General features: G+C 40.3%; 1 protein-coding gene across 2 annotated transcripts in view; it reads left to right on the top strand.

Annotated features, from left to right (window-relative positions):
• The window catches only part of CNTNAP5 (contactin associated protein family member 5), a 1,181,085-nt gene that overhangs the window by 989,555 nt on the left and 168,604 nt on the right, over positions 1-22,926 (top strand). For both annotated transcript variants that reach the window (XM_010596415.3, XM_064287363.1), the window contains exon 17: positions 7,005-7,223. In XM_010596415.3, coding sequence (XP_010594717.1) covers positions 7,005-7,223 — 219 coding nt within the window. The remainder of the gene's footprint in view (positions 1-7,004; positions 7,224-22,926) is intronic.

The raw sequence follows: 22,926 nt of genomic DNA, 5'->3' as shown, positions 1-22,926 counted from the left end.
TACTTATTATAATGCCCATTATCTGACCCATAGGTATTTCTTACATCTGACTCTAAGATTTTCTGCCATGGGATTTTTTTTCATTACAATTCCCATGGAAAGCTGAAAGGCTTATCATTGCACGTTCTATTCCTATTCAATGGTTATGGGTTTTTCTATTGTACATTTGTGCTAAAAGTAACTTCCTGACTTACTTCTCACCACTGGGAATACATGACTACCCAGTCAGAATTCCCATGGTTTCCCAATTCCCTCCACCATGAACCATGACCTACCTAGGGAACCTGAATCCCAGACTGGATCATCTTTTAACACTCCTTCCCCTTTGTACAAACTAAATTCAGTGATAATCATGAAGTGAAATAAAAAATAATAATAGAAAAGCAGGCATAATAATTTTGTATTATTAAACTTTGTACATAAAATATGCATTTTATGCCAATGAAATATATTTTAGTTTAAAAAACGAAAGCCAATTTAATGGATTAATACTTGTTTTTTTTTTTTTAATTACATTAATACAGTTTTTTTTTTAAATGTAAAACACATACCTACATATTGGTCTCTTTCAGGAATAATAACAACACTACATTTTCTGTTCCTGAGCCTTAACGTCAGTATATTTGTTAATGGTTTACATCAAAATTGATGTTTTTCTTTGCATGTTCACGTTCAAAAGAGAGTGTGGTCAGATGTGTCTGTCTTCTCTCATATTGATCAAAAGTGCTTTTATTAATTTTAACTTTGTAAAGTTTTTTCACATGAAATAACAGATATACAAGCAGCAAAGGTTTCAAACAGAGGAATCTGCTTGGTAGAGAGTCATTTAATTCCTGAAAATGCAATACTAGCTATGTCTTTTTATCAGGACCAATTCTACATACTTTCAAATGTCTTTGAAATTAAAAACTTTCCACTAAGGTATTTTCACCAGAAAATTCATTGTGAATTTCTTTATTTGGTAAAAACACCTCCTAAAGGATTGGAATTACTTCAGCTGTCTTCTGGTATGATGTGTATCTCCAACCCCTGTGATACAATCCCGTTGCCTCTTCTGTTGCTGTCCAGTCAATTCTGACTCATAATGACTCTATACATTCATGCATTTAACGTAGATTTGGGTTAAAAAACGACAGCACAGTGATTGTATAAGGAAAAAACAAAAATCTGCACTTGAGTTCTAACTCTTCACAACATACGTATTTGAGTCTGCATGTTCAGTGGCCAAGGCTGTATCTGGAGTTCTCTTTATGAACTTCCCTGTAGAATATAGTATTCATTGAAAAAGGCAGTGTGTTCATTTGGAACTTGCACATACATTACTAAAGCTTAAAAGAAACAGGAACCTCAGCATGTGTTAGTACTCAGGCTAACAAAAGTTGTTGTTTGGTATAGGAGTGGCAGAGGTATACCACTCTTCGGGACTGTTTAGAAGTGCTTGTGTGTGGTGATGATAAAAACCCATCTGCTTTTGGTCACTTTTGTTATTGTGTTTAGATCCTCTACATTCAGTGCACTAGTCGGCTTATAACACGCTGACTGCTCCCATTGCTTTGCCGGTGTCAGTCCCCTAACCATGAAGAGCCCTGCCTGTCATTAGGTGCCCATCTATCAGTGTTTAAATAGGTATTTTTGTATAGTCTGAGAAAGGCATTTGACCATATTACAGTAATGATGAGACTGCATGAAATACCCTTGAAAGGATGAGTAACGTCTTAGCAACAGGGTCTTGGAAATTTGGGAGCTCCAGGAAAGGAGCCAAAAGCTCCAACTGGAGGGGATAGTTGATGGCGTTTGTGTAAGTTTCCTGCAAATCATCAAGCAGCTAAGTGATTCTTTTGCAGTTACAGCACAATACATACAAGGAAAAAGATCCCCTTAATTAGCAGTCTTAACCTCCTTTTACTCCAACAATTTAGGCTACTAATGGGAGGAAGCTCTGTGGCTGTGGTATGAAACAGGATCCCTCATTCCTAACTTGGCCAGGCTCAAAAGATGTGAAGTTGAGTGCCAGCCAATTCATAATAGGAACTTAATAACCTCAATGAAAAAAAACGTAATAAATTCAGGCCCTGTTGCCTTTTGATTCATTAAAGAAGTGGTAAATGTCATGGTATATTATCACAAGGTAATGAGCAATGATTGAATACTAATTACATGTCAATGTTCAATTTGTGTGTACTTTTTTTTTTATGGTACTGTATTTTGTTCTTAGGGTTGTACAGAAAATGTTTTTAATGTAGGTTGTCATTAAATTTGACAAAAATTTAAAATCCATTGATGCAATTTTTTGCTGTTCACTTTTATCAACAGATTGAAGAACATACACTTTTCAAAACAAGACAAAAAGTTATGAGAAATTAAAAGTGAAAGGCTTTATATTTCCCACATTTTGTGTTGTTAAAAGTAATCAAAATTTGAACATAAAGTTTATTCTGAGCAGTTATTCTGTATGCATATAGGGAGACCATGTTGATTCCAGAAAAAGCACATGGCTCAAAGAAGCAAGAACCAAGGTAAATGAATCTTACAAAGAGAAGAGGGAGATGTATAGAAGATCAACCATTGGGCAAACTTGAAATGATTGATCAAACCCTGCCCTCCCCCTTTACTGAGATCAGCTGATGTCAGGTTACTTCTGTCCTGACTGCTAATAATTTGGCCCTCCACTCACCCCCATGAGACTTTCGGAATTTAAATTAGGAGGTAATGGTTTGAGGACTATCCTTTTCTAGCAGGATAAGACACATTTACATTGCTGTAGAGCAGTTTCTGTCAGGCTTTTGCAGTTTGGGTCAGGCTTTTTATGGTTAATATTTGGTTTTATGGATAAGAAAAACCTTAAAATCAAAGTAAGATGTCTGTTATTAATTTCCTGTCGAACAGTATTATTATTATTATTATCTAAATGGAAAGGAAAACCCTGGTGGTGTAGTGGTTAAGTGCTACAGCTGCTAACCAAAGGGTCGGCAGTTTGAATCCACCAGGCGCTCCTTGGAAACTCTTTGGGGCAGTTCTACTCTGTCCTATAGGGTCGCTATGAGTCGGAATCAACTCGACGGCACTGGGTTTTAAATGGAAACACGAAGATCAAATGGGTGGGTGTCTTGTGTTCCTCATCAACAGCTACATTCGTACTGTCTTTGAGGCAGATGGGATTTTTGCCCTGAAGGGCTCATAGCAAGAAATCCCTGCAGATTAGCTACTTGGAAAGGAAATGGCCTTTTAACAAATGCAGTGGCTCAGAATAGATTTCTCTCCCATCCTCAAGGAGTATTTCTCTATAACTATCTGAGCAGCAGCTTCCAAAGTTGGTACATCCAATTTTTGGACAGGGACCAACAGGTTTCCATGAATTTTTCAATCCATTTTCTTCTGGGTCACTTCCAACTAACACATTTGGAATTTGTAGCCTTGGGATTAGTCAGTGTTCTGTGAGAGGGAAGACACTTCTCTATGTCCTCAAGTCTTAGTGGATGTGTTTCCAATGAAACTGAGTAAAATTTTAACTATTTTGACAATTATCTCTCAAAGGCTGTACAAATAGTAGAAGAAAAGAGGAAGGAGAAGGAAGCAGCTTCTGAGAGCCAGTATGGCCTAGTGAGAAGAGTCTAGATTTCAGAGTCATACTCTAATTGTGAGACATCTTGGGCAAGTTCTTCACCCCTCTAGTAATTATTTATGTAAAATGGAATTGATAATGCCCATATATCAATGAAAAACCCTGCTGGTGTAGTGGTTAAGGGCTACGGCTGATAACCTAAAGGTCTACAGCTGCTCACCAAAAGGTCTACAGTTCGAATATACCAGGCGTTCCTTGGAAACCCTGCGGGGCAGCTCTACTCTGTCTTATATGGTTGCTATGAGTCGGAATGGACTTGAGGGCAACAGGTTTTTTTTTAATAGGGTTTCCAAAGACAGGCTGGTGGATTTCAACTGCCGACCTTTTTAACAGCCAAGCACTTAACCACTGCACCACCAGGGCTCTGTGTATTTAGTTGGCTGCAACTCACAGACAGCCCAGTCTCAGCCAGCAGGCCCAATGATGGTACTGGGGCATGTGACTGAAAGTCTTAAGGTGGAACTGTCGAGAGGTTGAGGTGATGCTGTAGCTTGATCATGAACCATATGTGAGTAGGTATTTGTCAGATGGTGGGAAAGTTGAGGCCAGAATGTGAACCTATTATAGAGCCAGTGGTGTAAGGGGCTATCTGCCTTCCAATCCAGGGCAACTGGATTATATCCACCACCTCCGGCATGTTCCTCACACTCAATTCCTCCACACACAGAGTCGCTAAGTGATGTTGGATGTATCATTCATTAACTTACACTTTATTTGTTCAGTTGGTTCCAGCCACGCTTATTACGTATTTTAGCTTTGACTATCCCAACAGGACTTCAGACTTTTTGAGGTTGGGGGCTATGTCATAGAAGAGGGGTTTAAAATGCAAGATCTGGAGCCATATCACCTGGATTCAAATCCAGACTCTGCCCCATTTAGGTTGGGACAACTTGCTTCACTCTCTGTCTCAGTTTTCTCATCTGTAAAATATTAATTGTATTAAGGGTATGGTGAGACTGAGTTGTTTCATTAAAAAAAAGAAAAGAAAAAAGGTTAGAATAGGGCCTAGCTTATAATAAGTCCTCAATAAATATTAGCAATTATTATTGTATTTCATGAATTCTTCCCTAGTTCTTTGAGGAGTAGTTCGAACATGTTGTTGTTATTAGGTATTGTCAAGTTGACCACACGTGACAGAGTAGAATTGCTCCATAGGGTTTCCTAGGCTGTAATCTTTACGCGCAAATCTCCAGGTCATTCTCCTGTGCTGCTCCTGGGTATGTTGGAACTTCCAGCCTTTCCATTAGGAGTCGAGTGCTTAACCACTGTACTACCAGTGCTCCTAGTTTGAACAAAAAAAAAAATATTTAATAGTTACTTGAGTAAAAAGCAATAAAAAAGATTTTCCAAGGATCCTAATATCTTGCTATATAACTAAAAAATAGCTAAAGAAAACTGCAAAGTTGCACTTATTACGCACAAGGTATTCAAGAGCTAATGAATAAACGTTTGAGTTTGAGGAGAGCTTCCCGTGTGCAAGGCTAGATGCTGGGTATACAAGAACTGAGGGACTTGAAGCAGTATCCATCGGGAGTTTGCATACTAGTTGGGGAGACAGTCAGGAAACAGATCATTAAGCATCAGGAGATAAATGATGGAGCAGAGGTAAGCACAAACAGGAAACCTAACCCCCTGGCAGGCTTAACAGTGGTGCAGGCCAGCCCTCCACAGGGGTGTGCCTCTGAGTGCAGCTTCTCATCCACAAAAACAGGCTGGCAAGAAAGCTTTTAGCAAGTTGTTATTATCTCTCCCCCAAATGCTTACCAGTCTTCGCTCTGTGTTCTGCAGAGAGAAATAAACTTGAGGCCCTGTTGTCTCTCAGTATGTGCTTGTTTGATGTAGAGATGTATAGGGTTGCAAGGTGGCATCCATAGCCCAAATAAGAATCAGGAGGAGCTCTGGGGCCACCTTCATACTTCATCTACCCTTTAATTGATCCCACCCAACTTGTTCTCTTCAATTCTCTTTCCCTTAAAGGCAAAGCCACTTTACCTGCCTTGATGACATGTGTAGTTAAGAGCAAACTCCCGGTACTGAGTGCATACTATGCTCCAGGCAGTTGCAGGGCCTCCATCTCACTGCTTTTCCTTAAAGTCATGGCTCATGCTCACCAGAAAGCACAACAGTTCAAGCTGAGAGTCACTGAATTTCTGTACATTGGGTGCTTCTTATACCAAAGATGACTTTCTGTTAGGGTTTACAGGCTAGGGAGTGGTGTTTGATCTTTGGCATCTCTGATAATTCAGACCTGGTAGTTGATGACTTTCCCAAATAACCATGTCCTGTTTTTTTGTTTGTTTGTTTTGTTTTGAGATGGGGTGTAATTGCAAGGTGCTGAAAGGAAAAAGAAGGTCTGGCATGAAAACTCCAGTTACTCGAAGGAAACTGTCTTCTCCTCAACCTCAATTTATAATTAGCCTCTTTACTTTCTTCAGTCTTAGAAAGGGCTTATATAATAATGGAACATTACAGGAAGATATACTCACTAGTACAAGATAGTGAAAAATTCTGCCTTTGAGTCAGATTCTACTTAGTATCTATCTGGGAAACCGTGAGCAAGTTACTTATACTTCTTTGAATTTGAGTTTTCTGACCCTTAAATGTGAGTAAAAAAAAAAATTCCATTCTCACAGGCTTGTTTTGAGGGTTAAAATGAAAGACTCTACAGCCAGTTCTTAGCACAGAGCTAGTCACAGGGTTAATTGTAGCTACTGTGCTACTACTTCTCTCTCTCTCTTAGTCACCACACCATTATCATTGTCATCAGTTTACTTCTGGCTGACTGCCACCTGGGTTCCTTGATATTCATGTTATTACAGAAATACGGAAGGATTTGAGGAACTAGCCCAGTCTGTAGGCCTGAGGTTTGGTTTGATCCTGAGTACTACCACTTACAGCTATGTCACCTTGGGCAAGGCACTTAAACTCCTTGAGCTTCTTTTTTATTTTTTGTTTTGGATCGTGAGACTAGCACTAATGTTTGCACATACTGATGAAATAACATGGGCAACCATGCTAGGCTTCCCTGAGTGTGAGTGGAGCTACTTAATTAAGTCCATGTCTACAGGGAGCCAGGACACAGCTGAAGCCAGTGGAGATGTAGAGAACCCACACCCTCAGCATGGAGTGTCTTTATCAGATCAGCAGGAGCAGCTCAGGTCCCTATTCTCCTTCCTACAGAGACCAACTGGGCAAAAAAATAAAACAAATCTTGAGATTTAGTAGACCCTCCATATTTGGTAGTTGTTACTGTTCGTTTCGATGCTGCAGGGATTTTAGCTGAAGTCAGTCATTTCTCCCATTCATTCAGGATGTGCCTGGACCCTCAGTCCACTGAGAACTCCCTTCTTCATCCTGCTTTCTGTTTTCCTTTTGGTTTCAGCTCCTTCTGAGATCACTTTTTCCATCGATGTCGGGAACGGCCCTGTAGAGCTTGTAGTCCAGTCTCCTTCTCTTCTGAATGACAACCAATGGCATTATGTCCGGGCTGAGAGGAACCTCAAGGAGACCTCGCTCCAGGTGGACAGCCTCCCGAGGCGGGTCAGGGAGACTTCGGAGGAGGGCCATTTCCGACTGCAGCTCAACAGCCAGTTGTTTGTAGGTAGGCACTTCACAAGGCCGCAGTGTTACCAGGCCAAGGAAAGTAGCTTTTTTTTTTTTTAATTTTAGGCTTGTGGAATGATTAAAATATGTCATAAAGCATTTAAAATCATAAATTTAATTTTCATAAATTCTGTCTTTCGGGCTTCAACAGCTACAGCCTTAGCGTATTTTGCAGTGGTCTCAGGTTCTTTTTATATCTGTCCTCTTCTTATGTGTTAACTTTCAGACCTCCAGAAACCCCTGTTGTTTGTCATCCTTGTGATCAAAATCTCCTCTTAGGAAAAGGATGTATCAGTCATTTACACCTTAATTGGTGTACTCTAAGACAGTGAACGACTCTTCCTAGAGATACTCGTCTCCTGATTATAACTGATAACAGCACAATGAAATATGTTGTGTCATCCCGAAGGGATTTCAATCATCAGTGTTATGGTGAGGGAAGAAGTATTCCTTCTAAACCAGGGGCTGTTTTGATACTCCCTGAATCAGTGATACCACTTAGGTGGCTGTGGTACTGTTTGCATGGAGAAGCAATCTTGCTTACCAACAGATATCTCTCTACTGGCTGTTCCCCAGGAGAACTGGAATTGTCCTTCAATATGTGGTTCGTCTGAACCAGCTGTGGAAAGACTCAGACACCACCCACTGAGTCATGCTTTCATTCATTCCACAAACAATTATTCGGAGCTAGGTGCTTGGTTGGATGGTTGAGATTAGGCTCACAGTCCTAGGGGTGTGTGTGTGTGTGTGTGTGTGTGTGTGTGTGTGAGATAAGAAGGCAGGGGATATGGGGCAGGGGTTCTCTCTTTAGCGCTTGAGCCTTAGCTTTATTTAGACTAGCACCATTTTATCTCCCTTGTCATAATTCCTGCGGTTTGGTAAGCACAAGAGATTGTCTATGTGTGTGTGTGTGTGTGTGTGTGTGTGTGTGTGTATTGAGAAAGAGAAGTCAGCCACATTAGATATTAGTCATGGTAGGAAAGGCCAGCTTTATATGTTTAACTTAAAAAGACTTTTTGAAAGTGGGTTGAACAGGGCTTGTAAAATTTAAAAATACGAAAAGAGAGCTTTAAGTGTTAGGGATAAAAAAATATATATCATAATATTATTAAAGCCAAGAGGCTGCTTTTATATGAAATTTGAAGTTCAGATGCTTAAACAGTGATGTAGGTAATTGTCAAGATTTAGCAATCTACCTAGATTTAACGCTCCTTCCTTATTTATTTTTACCAGACTCATAGTACATACCTTCACTGCTAATAATGAAATGCCATCAACAATCAATAGGTGTTTCTTACTTGCTTCATTTAAATTTGAGTTTGTACAAATTTTAACTCTTAGGAGAGTAGCTACTGACAGCATCCTAGCTAAAGAAAAGTAGTAACAAACTATGAGAACGTCATATTTTCTCTTCTTAACATAAACTATTTCTGTCTTCATTAGTCACATTTTACACATCTAGCAGAAGCTAAAATATAAGTGATTAAAAGCATTTTATGATTACAAGGCATTTGCTTAATTAATAACACATATAAGTGATATGATTTACTATTAAAATATTTTTTAAATTTATATTGCTGTTTTAATTCCATTTAAACATAGCACTTTACTTCTCTGAGGAAGCTTGCTAGTCATCAAGATTTAAAACCTTTTTTCAGTGAAATCAGTTCAGGTATTTGCGATTTTCATAAATAATGTTCCATGCCAAAGTTTAATGTATCTTCAGGCAGTCTTTATGAATCCTTCTGCCTGAAGGGTGTATATAAAGATGGAATAATTTTTTTATCCTTTCACATAAATTTCATGTAGCTATGAAATTATCATATGGCCTGAATATATGATAAACTTCATGCCAGTCAAAAGGGAAAAGAGGCAGCTGCATTTCATAGCGGGTTTTTCTCTCCAGACATTGCAGTTAAATTGATCATAAATGCCACGAATTGTAAGATCCTGTCAATGGATCTGGAGAAGATAGCTCGTTGGTGTTGTAGCCAAGGTTAGCTGCGCCAAGAGCACCTTCTTCTATTGTTTCTCTTCAATAAGTCCCATCTCAGATGTTACTCTGCTTTATTGAATTTCTCTTAATGTACTTGAAGAAGAAGAAAAAATACTTTTGGAGGTCATTTTAGTCTGGTGGTTTGAATCTTGTTGTTTAGCATTCAACAATATCCCCATTTAGAAATACCAGGTGGCTAACAAAGTCCCAACATTTCCATTTTCTGTAATCCCAATTGTTAAATAAACAAAATAAAACAGCTCTGGTTAACTATAGCAGTCAAAATGAAAAACTGCATTCTCTATCCTTCAGAAATTTAGAGACACTGGGTATTTGTATTTTCTAGACAGAAAGTGTATACTTTACTGGGATAGACTGAGTGTGGTGTTACTTAAATATTGATTCGGATGTGTTTGTCTAGATACCTTTGGCCATTGAAAGATCTTTCAGTTAAAACATAGAGCATTGTTCAACATCACAATCACTTGCATCGCTGCTGTGTCCATGAGTGTTCCCTGAGTGTGAGAAACAGGTTGAATTTTATAGAATAAGATGAACCCTTAAGCACTAATTCTGTCATTGGGCTAATACATGACTCAATGCCTGCTGGATTCCCAGAATCAATATTTGAACTTCAGGCTACTTTAACACTGTAATAGTTAGGGATATTGGTGACCACGCAGTTTCACTGGTCACATTTCCGTACATAGTTGGAGGAATTGCAGTAATATATAGCTTCCGAAATGCATGCTGGATGCCTGTGGCAGACTCTTACTTTGCTTTTCTCTACTGAAGTGCCTGCCAATATGAGGATGAGGTAAGAGAAATCTAAGCACTAGCACCTTCCCATTCCTGCAAGTGAAGAGACCTGAGTATGTATCCCAAGTCAGCTTCCAACAGGCCATGTGGCCTTGGTAGACAAATAGCCTAAGTGCACTCATTGCTTCGCTGCAGTGCAGAATCTGAGTAACTGATACGTCATGATTTGATGTATCTCCCCATGACCATATGTATATGACAGCATTGAAAATGTCTCCTCCCCACATCTGACATAACATCCTTACAAATATGCTAAAATCATAAAATCCGAATCAATATTTAAGTAACACCACACTCAGTCTATCCCAGTAAAGTATACACTTTCTGTCTAGGAAATACAAATACCCAGTGTCTCTAAATTTCTGAATGATAGAGAACGCAGTTTTTCATTTTGACTGCTATAGTTAACCAGAGCTGTTTTATTTGTTTATCAAATGTTGTGAAGATGTGAGCCTGTGAGTCTCATTTTTGTGTGACTTTAGTAGGTCCCCCTTACTTTTCTTGCTTTTATGAGTCCGTTTTTCTTGGCTCAGCTTTACTATTTTTGTCAAAATAACTGAAGTCACTTCCAGTTGACAATTGGAAGAGTACTTACCTTGACTGGATAAATCATAACACTTGAAGGGAACCCGAAAAATCCTGCTCCTGCTTCCAGGCTAGTCAGGAATGGCCATTTTTCTTTTCAGGTGAGGTTGATTAGGCTCAGCCAGGTCAGTGGCGAAGCCAGGAAAGGTAGCGTGAGGGCTTAGCATTCACGCTAACACTGTGCTCTGGTGAGCCACAAACTCATGGTCTGCAGCATAATGCCAAGACTCAGATGAGCTGTCTCAGTTTCTCTGTGGACCACTAACATACATTTTATCCTGATGTATGCCTCATGAGGACAGCTTTGCTAAAGCAAGACAGTAGAATTTCCCACAGATGGCACAAACAGTAACACGCTTGGTAGCTAAATGAGAGGTCAGCAGCTCAAGCTCACCCAGAGACACCTTGGGAGAAAGGCCTGGTGATCTACTTCCAAAAATCACCCATTAGAAACCCTGTAGAGCACAGTTCCACTCTGACACTCACAGGGTTGCCAGTAGTCTGGAGTCAATCCGACAGCAACTGGTTTGGTTTTGGTTTAATGGTGTCTCATTTCATAGCCCAGGAAAAGGTATACATTTTTTTCACATAAAAAAATTGGAAAGTCACCTTTTAGTATATTTATTACGTAAAGCCAGTGGGCCCTGAATGCTAATTAGCATTGTGTAAATGGTAAAAAAAAAAAAACACGAAGTGGAGAAATAATTATCTTGTTAACATCACGTATATTCCTACCTATAATGTCTAATTTACTAAAAATTTAATTCTTTGAAATTAAGTAATGTGTCAAGTATACTTGACTCATTTTGCTTAGAAATATTTTAACATAAGTTTTCTGATTCCATAATAATTAAATAAGTGAGCTTGTTTTTATCCGTTTCTGAAGTTGACAAAAAGCCTTGGGACACCAGCCAGCAAGTGCCAGGAGTGTTTTTCTTCATTTCTATATGGCGGTCACCTCACGAGAGCACCACAAAGCCACTCCACAAATGTTTTTGAATGGAAAAAAAAAAAAATCACCTGGCTCCTCATATATTTTCCTTCCTCAACACCACCAGCCCAACAAAAAGATGCCTAGAGCCTGAAAGTATTTTAAAAGAACGTTGGTTCAATATTCATATTCAGAAAGGTGAACAATTAAAGCACCTCTCCAGCAAAATGCTGTCTCTTCTTAAAATGGTTGACATTTGATAATTTAAACCTTTCCAATAGCCCATTTTAATGTTTTGTGCCCCCTGATATTCAAGTGGAGCCCTCTTGGCATAGTGATTAAGAGCTTGGCTGCTTACCAAAAGGTCAGCAGTTCAAATACACCAGCCGCTCCTTGGAAACCCTGTGAGGCAGTTCTACTTTGTCCCATAGGGTTACTATGATTCGGAATCGACTCGATGACAACAGGTTTTTGAGATTCAGGAAACTTTTTTTTTTTTTTCATTATTTTTTCAGTGTTCATCTACAATCTCTTCTGCTTTAACTGAAGCTCATTTCATCATATACAGGTTTTCACCGGATTAATAATGGGCAACTGAGGCAGAACAAAGAGCTTCCTTATTTGGTTTGATTTTTTTTCCCCCTGCCATTGGCACAACATATCACAAGTCATACCATGGGTTTTCAAGGAAAGTGGCCTATGGCATCGTTTTCTCATGCAGGCCAAAGAAATAAGCCCTGAGATTCAGATAGCACAAAACTCAATGTTAGAAGCAATAATTCTGAGTTTCCTGGCACTGCCTGTTGTCAATGTGTGTAACTCAGTAAAGGTAAAAAAAAAAAAAATGGTACCATTTATGTGGAGCTGGGTTGATAATTTGCAAAAACAAAAACAAAACAACAACAAAAAAAACTCAAGCCAGATTTATCTGCGAAATAAAGCAATACTCCTTAATTTCCAAGGACTCAGTGTGAGAGGAAGGTAGAGAGTTGTTTGTGCTTTTCCCAAATCTATTATGTGGTTATACTCGACAGCACTGGGTTTGGTTGGGGTTATTATGTGGTTGAGCTCACGCTGAGCTCATGCTGAGCAGCCACCAGGGAAGTCCTCCCTGAGAGAGGAGCGAGCCCAGTGAGGCAGACTGAGGCTGAACCATCCATCACCTGCAGCTCCTTGAGCCTGTTTTGATTTCTCCAAGTCTTTGGTGACAAAGCTGATAACTCAGTGAGGATATGAGAAAGCCCTCAAGCAGAGCAATGGACGAAGGGAATACAACACAGTTAAAACCCTCCCCAAAGTGTTATTGGCAGGCTTATTCTCTGTTCTCATTTCCTTACTAAGTTTCTTCCGATCAAGGGTGAAAGAGGTTTGACTGCAAGGCCACTTAAGAAGGGAAAGCAATTTTGTAGAAGGGGTAAGAAGTAGCCCACTTAATTCAGCTTCCTGCTTCACCATTCATGTCTCAGACTGCAGGGTGAGGGTCCCTCTCAGTCCCCACCCCTTGTGCTTGGAAAGGCTTAGGAAGCTGTGGTGGACATTGGGATGCACTGCCCAGATGGCCTGCAAAAAGGATTTGTTCTCCTAGTCACCGGGAGTGCTGCCAGGGATCACTGCAGCTGCAGAGACACCTGGCTAAGGTTATGCTCCTTCAGGGTGGCCCACAGCCCAGAATCCATTGAGATGAAGGTATAATGACCCGGCATTTTGGCCCATGGAGAAACAGTTCTGAGGAGCTACTTCAGCTCAGGTAGTTCCTGGGTGGCATGGACGGTAAAGTGCTCAACTGCTAACCAAAAGGTTAGAGGTTCAGTCTACACAGAGGCACCTTGGGAGAAAGTTCTGATGATCTGCTTCCTAAAACTCAGCCATTGAAAATGGCTATGAAGCACAGTACTACTGTGACACACATGGGCTTGCCATGAGTCGATACGACAATAACAAGTCTTAGCTACTTTCGTGCCAGCACTCCCCACAGGCCTGGCCTAGGCAGTTATCAGGTCTGCCCTGCAGCTCACTTCTCCCTCTGCCCGCTCCCGCCTTCTTCTCCTCCCTTCCGACAAGGGTGGTTCCCAAGGGCACTTCCTAATGAGCCTCCTGCCTGCCACCCTGCATCTCAAAGCCTGCTCTGGGAAGCCCAGCCTGAGATGGAATCAGATAGATGTCTTACACGCACACACACTTTTTTTTAATTTTCTTAAGCCAACTTAATTCTTCATTCCTCAGAGGGATTTTCTATAAAACAAGGTGTCATTTTCTCCTACATCTTTGTCCAAAATACCCTTTAAAAGCCAATGGATTTTCCAGAGTTGTGTTTGCATTGTTTTCTTGATGCTCCTTTGATGCCCTGGGCCTTAGTACTAGAATCGTCTTCCCCCACCCTGGCCGCCATCTACCTGGCAGACTCCTTTCTACTGGTGATGCAGGTTTGCTGTCTTCTCTCAGGGGAATTTATCCGGCCGGTCTTCACCCTGTCCTCCTTTTGGTCACCACTGTACCAGCTATAGCTCTTCGAGAATACATGTCACCCTGCATTATAATTACCTGAGGATAGCCTCTTTTCCCTCCAGTGATTTCCTTGTGGCCAGTGTGGTGTCAAATTTACTTCATATCCTTGGGGACGAATACAGGTTCGGTGATATATTTAGTGTTCGATAAATATCCAATGAATTAATGGAAGTGAATGAATGCACACCTTCAAATGTGGGCTCTTCTACCTACTACCTTTATGATTTTAGGCAACCCACTTTCACTGACCTCATTTGCTCCACCTGCTTACTGGGCTTCACAATCAGCACGTCACACACTTTGAGCAGGGAAAGTGGATGGAGCTCCTAACTTATAAAGATTGAACACAGCAGCGGACACTTCCTTCTCCCATTTGAAAACCTTGGTGGCGTAGTGGTTAAGTGCTATAGCTGCTAACCAAAAGGTCAGCAGTTCAAATCCACCAGGTGCTTCCTGGAAACTCTATGGGGCAGTTCTACTCTGTCCCATAGGGTCGCTATGAATTAGAAGCAACTCCATGGCAATGGGTTTGGTTTTGGTTTATGCCCACTCTGCACACCTGCAGCGCAGTCTATCAGTCATGATTTCTGCTCAGCTACCACCGTTGTCCGCAGTCGTGCTGTGGATAAAAAAGAAAAACAAAACAAAACAACCCAAAAAACAACAGTTGCTGTCATGTCGACTGATGCATGGCCACTCCATGTTTGTGAGAGCAGAGCTTTACTCCATAGGATTTTCAATGGCTGATTTCTCAGAAGTACATCACCAGGCCTTTCTTCCAAGGCACTCTGGATAGATTCAAACCACCAGCCTTTAGGTTAGCAGCCGAGCATTGGGACAAAACTGAAACAAAAAGTCAAACCATTTTTTTTTAATTATTATTTAATTAATTTTCTTAGGCGAAACTTTTTCTTCCTTCTCCCAGGTATTTTCCATAAAATATTTCCTCCTTCCCTCCTACTTCTTTGTCCTAAAGACTCTTTAGAGGCCAATGGGTGCTTGAGAGTTGAGTTTGCATCAGTTGCTTGGCAGGGAGGAATCCCTGTGGGTGTCTTATCCCCTCCTTCTACGTGCTACTCTGTGTCCTTCTTCCATGTTTTTCTCACGCTCTTCCTTTGACATAAATCATTCGACAAATGTTTCCTGAGGGCATATTCTGTTCTCAGGCCCAGGCTAAGCAAGGGGGCCATGGAGATGAGTAACATGCATTTATTATTGAGGAGTACGGGCTAAGGGGGAGACAGCTTTTAAAACAGGTTTTTCAGGGTATAGTGTAAGGGGCTTGTAGTCCAGGGGGTTTGAGCAGGGCAAAGTGGATGCAGCTCCTGACTGTTCCCCATGGTAGGTTCAGGGTTTCTGTGGCTCATACACCGTTTAAGGATTTCCTGCGTCTCTCTTCCTTATACAGCAGAAATAAGGTTAATATGAAGGTTAGTGCAGCCTCTCAGGGACTTGCCCTGTGGAAGGCCGCCTGGGACTTATGTGTACACGGGGTGTGGAGAGCCAGTAGCATACTCCCTCAGAATTCACCTTGCCCTGGAAAGACAGCTGGAGCCCACATGCACCCAGGCCTCCATGAGATTGGTGCCTCCACCTCCCTCCCTGCTCTCCGCTTGGTATTCTCACATGGCTACTCCCTTGTGAAGCCTGAGGACTCTAAGTCCCCTCCCTGCACTGCACCAGGGCCTCCTCCTGGCTTGGGTTTGTCTTAACATTCTAGGATGGTACTCCCCCAGCCATGGGCTCAGGTATCCTCTGCGTCCGCTTCCGCACCGTATCCCCAAAACCTTTTTCTCAAGGGTCCCTCCCTTTCTATCATCTCTCTAACCCGTCCTGGGAAAATTAATACCTGCAAATAGATGAGGGTTGGGGCTTCTGTCAGGATGAGGATGTTGTCTCGAGGGCCAGATTTAGGTGTCAGTTCACTGGGTGCCCATCTACACAATCATGAATGAGAAACAGTCCTTGTCCCAGACGAGTCCTTGCTTTAGCTGCAACAGTGAAGGGTGGTGGACAGGTTGTATGCACGTGAGGTTTCCTTCCTTCTTAGAGCACCTCCAATACTCTGGGGTCCCTGAAGCCAGTAGCCCCCTTTCCTCCAGAGTGAGCTGCGTTATGTGCTTGCTGTAGTTCCATCATTTTTGTCTTTTTGGCTCTTCTCCCTTCTTTTTTCTACTCCCTTCTGTTCTGCAAACGCCACTTTATTTCCTTCCTTTTATCCCTGGCAGCCATGGATCCTCTGTAACTGCCTGCGTTCTCACAGGAAAATGTGGATGATAATGTGTCCAGCCTGTTCCACGTTTACAAAAGACGAAAAATCCTCTGTATATTTCAGTATTGTGTTATTATTACCTGGCCAGTCAAAGGGTTCTATGAGACTGAAACACTTTCCTTCACAGGTTTATACTTGCTAATGATGAATGGCATTGTTTTAATTGATAGTGGTATTATGAGTTAAAATATAATCTTCAAAAAGGTAAAAGCCTGAGTCCCCGGCAAATAGGAAATGAACGTGTGTCAAAAAATTCAATGCATTAATTAATGAGGTAACCAGTAAGATGTTATGTCCAGTTCAAAGATCATCTGAAAAGCTAGGATATTTACAGGCAATTTAAGAACAACAGAAAAAGTCAGGATAAAGATGTGAGGTTATACACAGAACTGGTTATTGTCCAACAGACCATTTTTGGAATTACCTGTTACATGGGACAGAAATTATCTGCACCTCTACCAGACAGATAACCCTTTTTTTTTTTTTTGGTGTTTTTCAAAGTTTCTGATCTTTTTTCTGACAACAAAGAGTTGTAAGAATTCGATGATATGCCCCTAATCACATTGCTGCCATCACTTCCACAGGGAAGCTGGAAGGAGAAAAAGCCCCTAAATGATAATTGTACAGTTCCATCACAGCACCAAGGCAAAGCTAATTGAGTGAATCCTGTAAGAGTTTAGGGCCTGATCTCTTGCTACTCTTCTTCTAGTGATAGGAAACCCTGGTGGTGTTGTGGTTAAGTGCTACGGCTGCTAACCAAAAGGTCATCGGTTCAAATCCTCCAAGCGTTCCTTGGAAACTCTATGGGGCCGTTCTACTCTGTCCTATAGGGTCGCTCTGAGTCGGAATCGACTCGACGGCAGTGGGTTAGTGATAACTGGTGTATCACAGCAGAACTACTCCTCCGCTTTGGCTTTGAGACTCTATCTTGTTTTCTTGGAGATTCTGCAAGAGGCATCCTCTTGTTTTGTTAGTTACCTTTGAGTTGGCTCCGACTTATGGTGACCCCATGTGAAACAGAAAGAAATGTGGCCAAGTCCTGTGCCATGTCCCTGATCATTTGTATGGTTCAGTTCATTGTTGCAGTCTTTGTGTCAATCCATTTCATTGAGGGTTTCCCTTGCCTTCACTGGCACTCCACTTTACCAGCATGTCCTTTTCCAGGGATTGGTCCCTCCTGATAACATGTCCAAAATAATCAAGTCAAAGTCTTGGATGATATTCTGTTATCTGTAAGGTTTTTATTGATTAATTATCAAAATAGGTTGCCAGGGCTTTTTCCTAGTCAGTCAGTCTGGAAGTTCCACTGGCACCTGTCCACCATGGGTGACCTGCTGGTGTTTGAAATATGCATGCCACCACAGTACAGCAAACTGACAGATGGGCGGTAGGGCCTTGTAAGGCTCAAGTTTCAGCTTGGGAAGGGGGCAGTTACCCTTTCAGTTTGGCTTTCATTGAGCAGACCAATGTCAAGGGAATCCATCTACCCCAGAGACCGAGAAGATTAGGATGAGAGTGAATTTTGATGCTCAGTGTTTTTGTTGTAAGCTCACATTATGTTTCAGGCTCCTGGGTTCACCCACAAAGTCACTCTGAGTCAGGTGAGGCTATTAACTAAAAAAAAAAATTCGTAAAGCTTATAATTGTAGAGTTATATATTCTCTACTTTCTTCTTAGAACAAGTCTGTGGTTCAGCTCCTGAGGGCGTAGCGACTCTACAGGACAGACTAGAATTGACCCACAAGGTTTCCAAGGAGCAGCTGGTGAATTTGAACTGCCAACATTTTTGATTAGTAGTCAAGCTCATAAGCACTGTGCCACCAGGGCTCCTGGGTAGGGGGCAGGGGACACTTTTCTGCCCCATCATCTAGGTATTCTCTCAGAAGAACCTCCAAATGATGTACAAAACAATGCTTCCTAGAATACTTTGGCGAGAACCATAGGCTTACTGAATCAAGCACTTTTACTTCCATTGGATTGGCTCCTCCTGGATCCGTATTAGCATCAGAAACAGAGACGTGAGTCAAGTGCTTCCTTCTTTCCCCACCTCCTGAATTGCACTGCTGCATAGTGTTTGCATAGTATTTCACAAGAAGGGTGCAAAACAAAAAAACCAAACCAAACCCCGTGCCATTGAGCATAGGAAGGGTGCACTATAGTTAATTTTACTCTTTTCTCATCAAAAGACACTTGTGTCCTTTAGCATTTTTCACTATTTCAAGCAAAGCAGCAAAAATAACCTTGTGCACACGTGCATATATTATCTCAGTCAAAAGGTCTTGCGTTTTAAATGTCAATAGATCCTCCCACTTTGCCCACCTTAGAGAATGTTTGACAGTTTTCACCGCAGTCTGAAGCCAGGAGAGTACCTGGTATCCACACATTTGCCATTATTTGATAGTATCAAACTTACAGATTTTTCAATCTGATAAATATTTCATTGTTTTAATAAAAATTCATTGTTTTAATTTATATTTTCATGATTATTTAATAAAGTTAAGTAGATTTCAGTACATACTTTTTTTCTTCTCTGCATGTTGCCACTCCTATGATTGCTTATTTATCACCACTGCCAGCTTACAAAATTTGTCTATATATTTATTTTTTTCTTAATGGTTTAAAGGAGTTTTTTTCTTTTTTAATATATTCTATATATTGAACCTTTGTCTATTATATAGATTACAAGTTGTTGACTCATTTTTTTTTTTACTTTATGACAATATAGTAACTTTTAATTTTTATACAAGTTTATTAAAGTTTTGTCCTTATTATCTTGTGGTCCTATTTAAATGTATTCTTTTTTTACCTAATATGTATTGTTTGTTTTGTTGTTTTGTTCATGGTTACTTTTATGTCTTTAATCCATCTAGTATTAAGGATGTGAGACAGGATTATAAATTTATTTTTCCAAAATGGAGAACCAATTTTCTCATGTTCGTTTTTTGTATGGACCCTCTTTTCCCTAGTGATTTAGAAGTCCAATATATATTAAAACATACAAAATCCCATATGTAAGGTGTCTGTTTCTGGATTCCATACGTTACTTCACCTAAACACCCCCCCCCCACCAAGTCATGCACCAATACCAGACTTGTGGAGTATGGTTGATACCTTGTAGGAAGACTCCCCACGCCTCTACCACCCCACCTTGCCCTTGTTCTCAATAATGCTATGCTAACTATTCTCAACCATTTTCCCTTCCTGAGCCACACTTTAAGATCCTTAATAAATGTTTATTGTTTTCTTCTTTTAAAAAGAGGTCTTGCTCAATTTCCTTGTAGATATTTTGATGTTTTTATGGTCAGATAGTATTTTTTCTTACTATTACATTTTCAAATTGGTTATTGTTGCTATACAGGACCATTATTGATTTTTCTATACTGATATATTACACTTTCGTTTTAATTGTAATAGTTTGTCATTTTATTTCTGGGAGAGTTTTTCTCAGTAGTCAACTATTCCACATGAAATCATGAACTATTGTGTCTTCCTTTCTAGTGCTTATATACAGTGCCTGGAACATAGTAACTACTCAATAAATGTTACCGTTACCATATTTCTTTATTTAATGTAGGGATTTACATTAATCGTTTGTTGTTGTTGTTGTTAGATGACCTCTGGTCAGTTCGGACTCATAGCAGCACTGTGCACAACGGAAGGAAGCACTGCCTGGCCCTGCACTGTCCTCATAATCGCTGCTATGTTTGAGCCCATTGTTGTAGCCACTGTCTCAGTCCATCTTGTGGAAGGCCTTCCTCTTTTTCACTGACCCTCTTCCTTACCAAGCATGATGTCTTCTTCAGGGTCTGGTCCCTTCTGATAACATGTCCAAAGTACCTGAGACGAAGTCTCACCATCCCAGCTTCCCAGGAGCACTCTGGTTGTATTTCTTCCAAGTCAGACTTGTTCCTTCTTCTGACAGTCCGTGGTATATTAAATATTCTTCACTAAGACATTAATTGTTTACTTGAAGTATCTTTGCGTTTCTCGGATGTTGTCATTGCTGTTGTTAGCTGCCATCAGTGGACACTGACCCAAGACACCTTAGGTGCAGCAGTTCTGTGTCCTCGTCACAGTTGCCAGCATGTTTGAGTCCATAGTTGTGGCCGTTGTGCCAATCCAGTTCTCCAAGTGTCTCCTATGCCCACGTTGGCTCTCTACTTCACCAAAAATGATGTTCTACTCCAGTGATTGATCCCCCTTGATGACGAAGACAAAATTTTGTTGTGATTCATAAGGTTTTTGTTGGCTAATATTTTTATCTAGGTTGCCAGGCTTTTCTTCCTAGTGCGCCTTAGTCTGAAAGCTCCATTGAAATCTGTCTACCATTTTCTGTGTAAACTGTACCGTTTGTGATATTTTCTTCCTTTAAGAAAGTGTAGATTTCAAATTATAATAGTTAAGTTAGGAGTTTTATTATTCTTATATACAGTAGAATAATCATCAGCATTCAGGACATTGTTCAGAGAACTTAAAAGAATATCATTCTCAGAATGTGAACAATTAAAAGTGTCATACGGTGCTGGTGGGAATTTACATTGGTATAACACTTTGAAAAACTGGGATAACTTACTAAAGGTGAACATATATTTATATCCTATGACCCAACAATTCTACTCATAGGTATACACCCAATAGGCAAATGTGTCAACAGAAGTCTAGAAGGTTGTTCACAGCAGCAGTATTCTTCATAGCTAACACCTATACTACAACACCCATCAACAATAGAATGGGTAAAAATTCACAGAGCTGTTTTCACTACAGAATATTAGACAGCAATGAGGATGAATAACTCTATCTACAGTGTATAAAAATATGGACAAAAGTCATAAATGTAATGCTGGGCTAAAACCAAAACAAAAAAGCAGTCACAAAAGAGTACATATGGTATGACTGCATTTAAATACTAGTCTGTCCCTGACTCTAGAAACAGGTCGGAGGTGTGCTTGCAGGGTGGGGCTGGGGCGTTAGTGACTGGAAGGTACTGCCTGGTATTCCGGGAAAGTTCTCTTTTTTGATCCAGGTGCTAGTTACCTGAGTTTGTATATTTGTGAAAATGCATCAAGTTATACACTCATGTGCAGTTTTCTGTATGCATACTATAACACAAAAGTAAAAATAAAGAGATGAATAATAATAATAATAACAAAAAAACAGAACAAAGAGAGCCTCAATCATTAAAACAGGTTTCTCATCATTGTAAATTTGAATTGTTTTCTAGTACTTCTCCACATTGAATTAGCATCATTTCTTTGGCATTCCCTTTTGTGAGACAGTCCCCTCCCCCAGTTGTAGAGATTGTCTATAAAGCTAATTAAATATCTTTGTGTAATTTTCGTCCCAGCTCACTTTTGGGTTACTTCCTAAACTAGGTGACATAAGGCCAGTGATAATCATGCTTTAGTGGCTATTGGCAGGTATTGCTGAATTATTATTCAAAGGTTTTTCACAGCATTCATTTCTACCAAAACAAACAAAGGAGGAATGTTTAACCTGTCATTAACTGATTTCAAATTATCAGCAAGTTATTTTCTTTTTTTTTTGAGGGAGTTGGTATTTGGTTGTAGTGCCAAAATTTGTGGTGAGGATTAAAACAGAAAATGCCTATGAAGCACATAGAAAGTACATAATAAAAAGTAAGATTTTTGTTCAGAGTCACTATTATTGCCATTATAGTTCCTTTTGAGCATCGAATCAGTACCGCTAGTATTATTAAATAGTGTGACCTTAGTGATTCCATGACCAGAATGTGACTCTATCCGGTAAAACTCAGCCATATGCACTCCTTCCTCTTAAGAAAATACCGTTTTGGAATTAAAGTGTCCATTAGAATTTCCTCCCTGTCCCAAGATTCTGCCAAGTGAAGGGGTGGGATAAAAAGAAAAGATGGCTGATAGCATATTTGTTTTTATTCATCATGCATATGCTAATTCTGCTGCCACATCGGAATTTGAAATGCGGGTGGTAAATGCACCAGTATTTCAGTAGGCCAGTGATGTTAGGCAAAGTGGTTCACGCAGAAAACAAGCTACTCCAAGTTCAAGGACAAGAAAAATAACATGTAACTACATATCTTTATATAGATATATATATGAGAGGAAGAAGGAGAAAGAGAAGTGGTACTGCCCTGATTATTTTCCTGAAACAGAAGCCCACCTGGCACACTCAGTGGTCTTCTAGGAAAGGGGCCTCAGCAAAAGAGTTTTGCACATGTGCAGGAAAAACAGAGGATGAGAGAGAGAGAGAGGGTTTTGTGCTTGTGCTCAAGGAAGGCACAAGAATTAAGACACTTCTCTGAAAGCAATGAACATTTGTTGAACTGACACATGGAGGTTTTCTAAGACAGGCTTAGAATGATGATGGTAAGCTTTTTAAGAGTTGATTTATGCTCCATCCAAGCAAGAAGCATCATCATAAGGAACATGGTCAATACCAAGAGCTAACTGAAGAGTTTCATACAAAATTGCTTCTAGCTAGGCCAACCAACTAATGGGTAAGTTGTCACGAAGAGTGATGTAGAAGCCAAGAGGACAAATGCATAGGTGTATACCACTTGGTAGGAGAAACCAGGTACCAGGCCAGAGGAAGAAAGT

Source organism: Loxodonta africana, chromosome 6 (assembly GCF_030014295.1).
Source record: "Loxodonta africana isolate mLoxAfr1 chromosome 6, mLoxAfr1.hap2, whole genome shotgun sequence".
NCBI lineage: Eukaryota > Metazoa > Chordata > Mammalia > Proboscidea > Elephantidae > Loxodonta > Loxodonta africana.
Note: the sequence above shows the minus strand (reverse complement) of the source record. Positions and strands in the feature narration are given on the sequence as shown.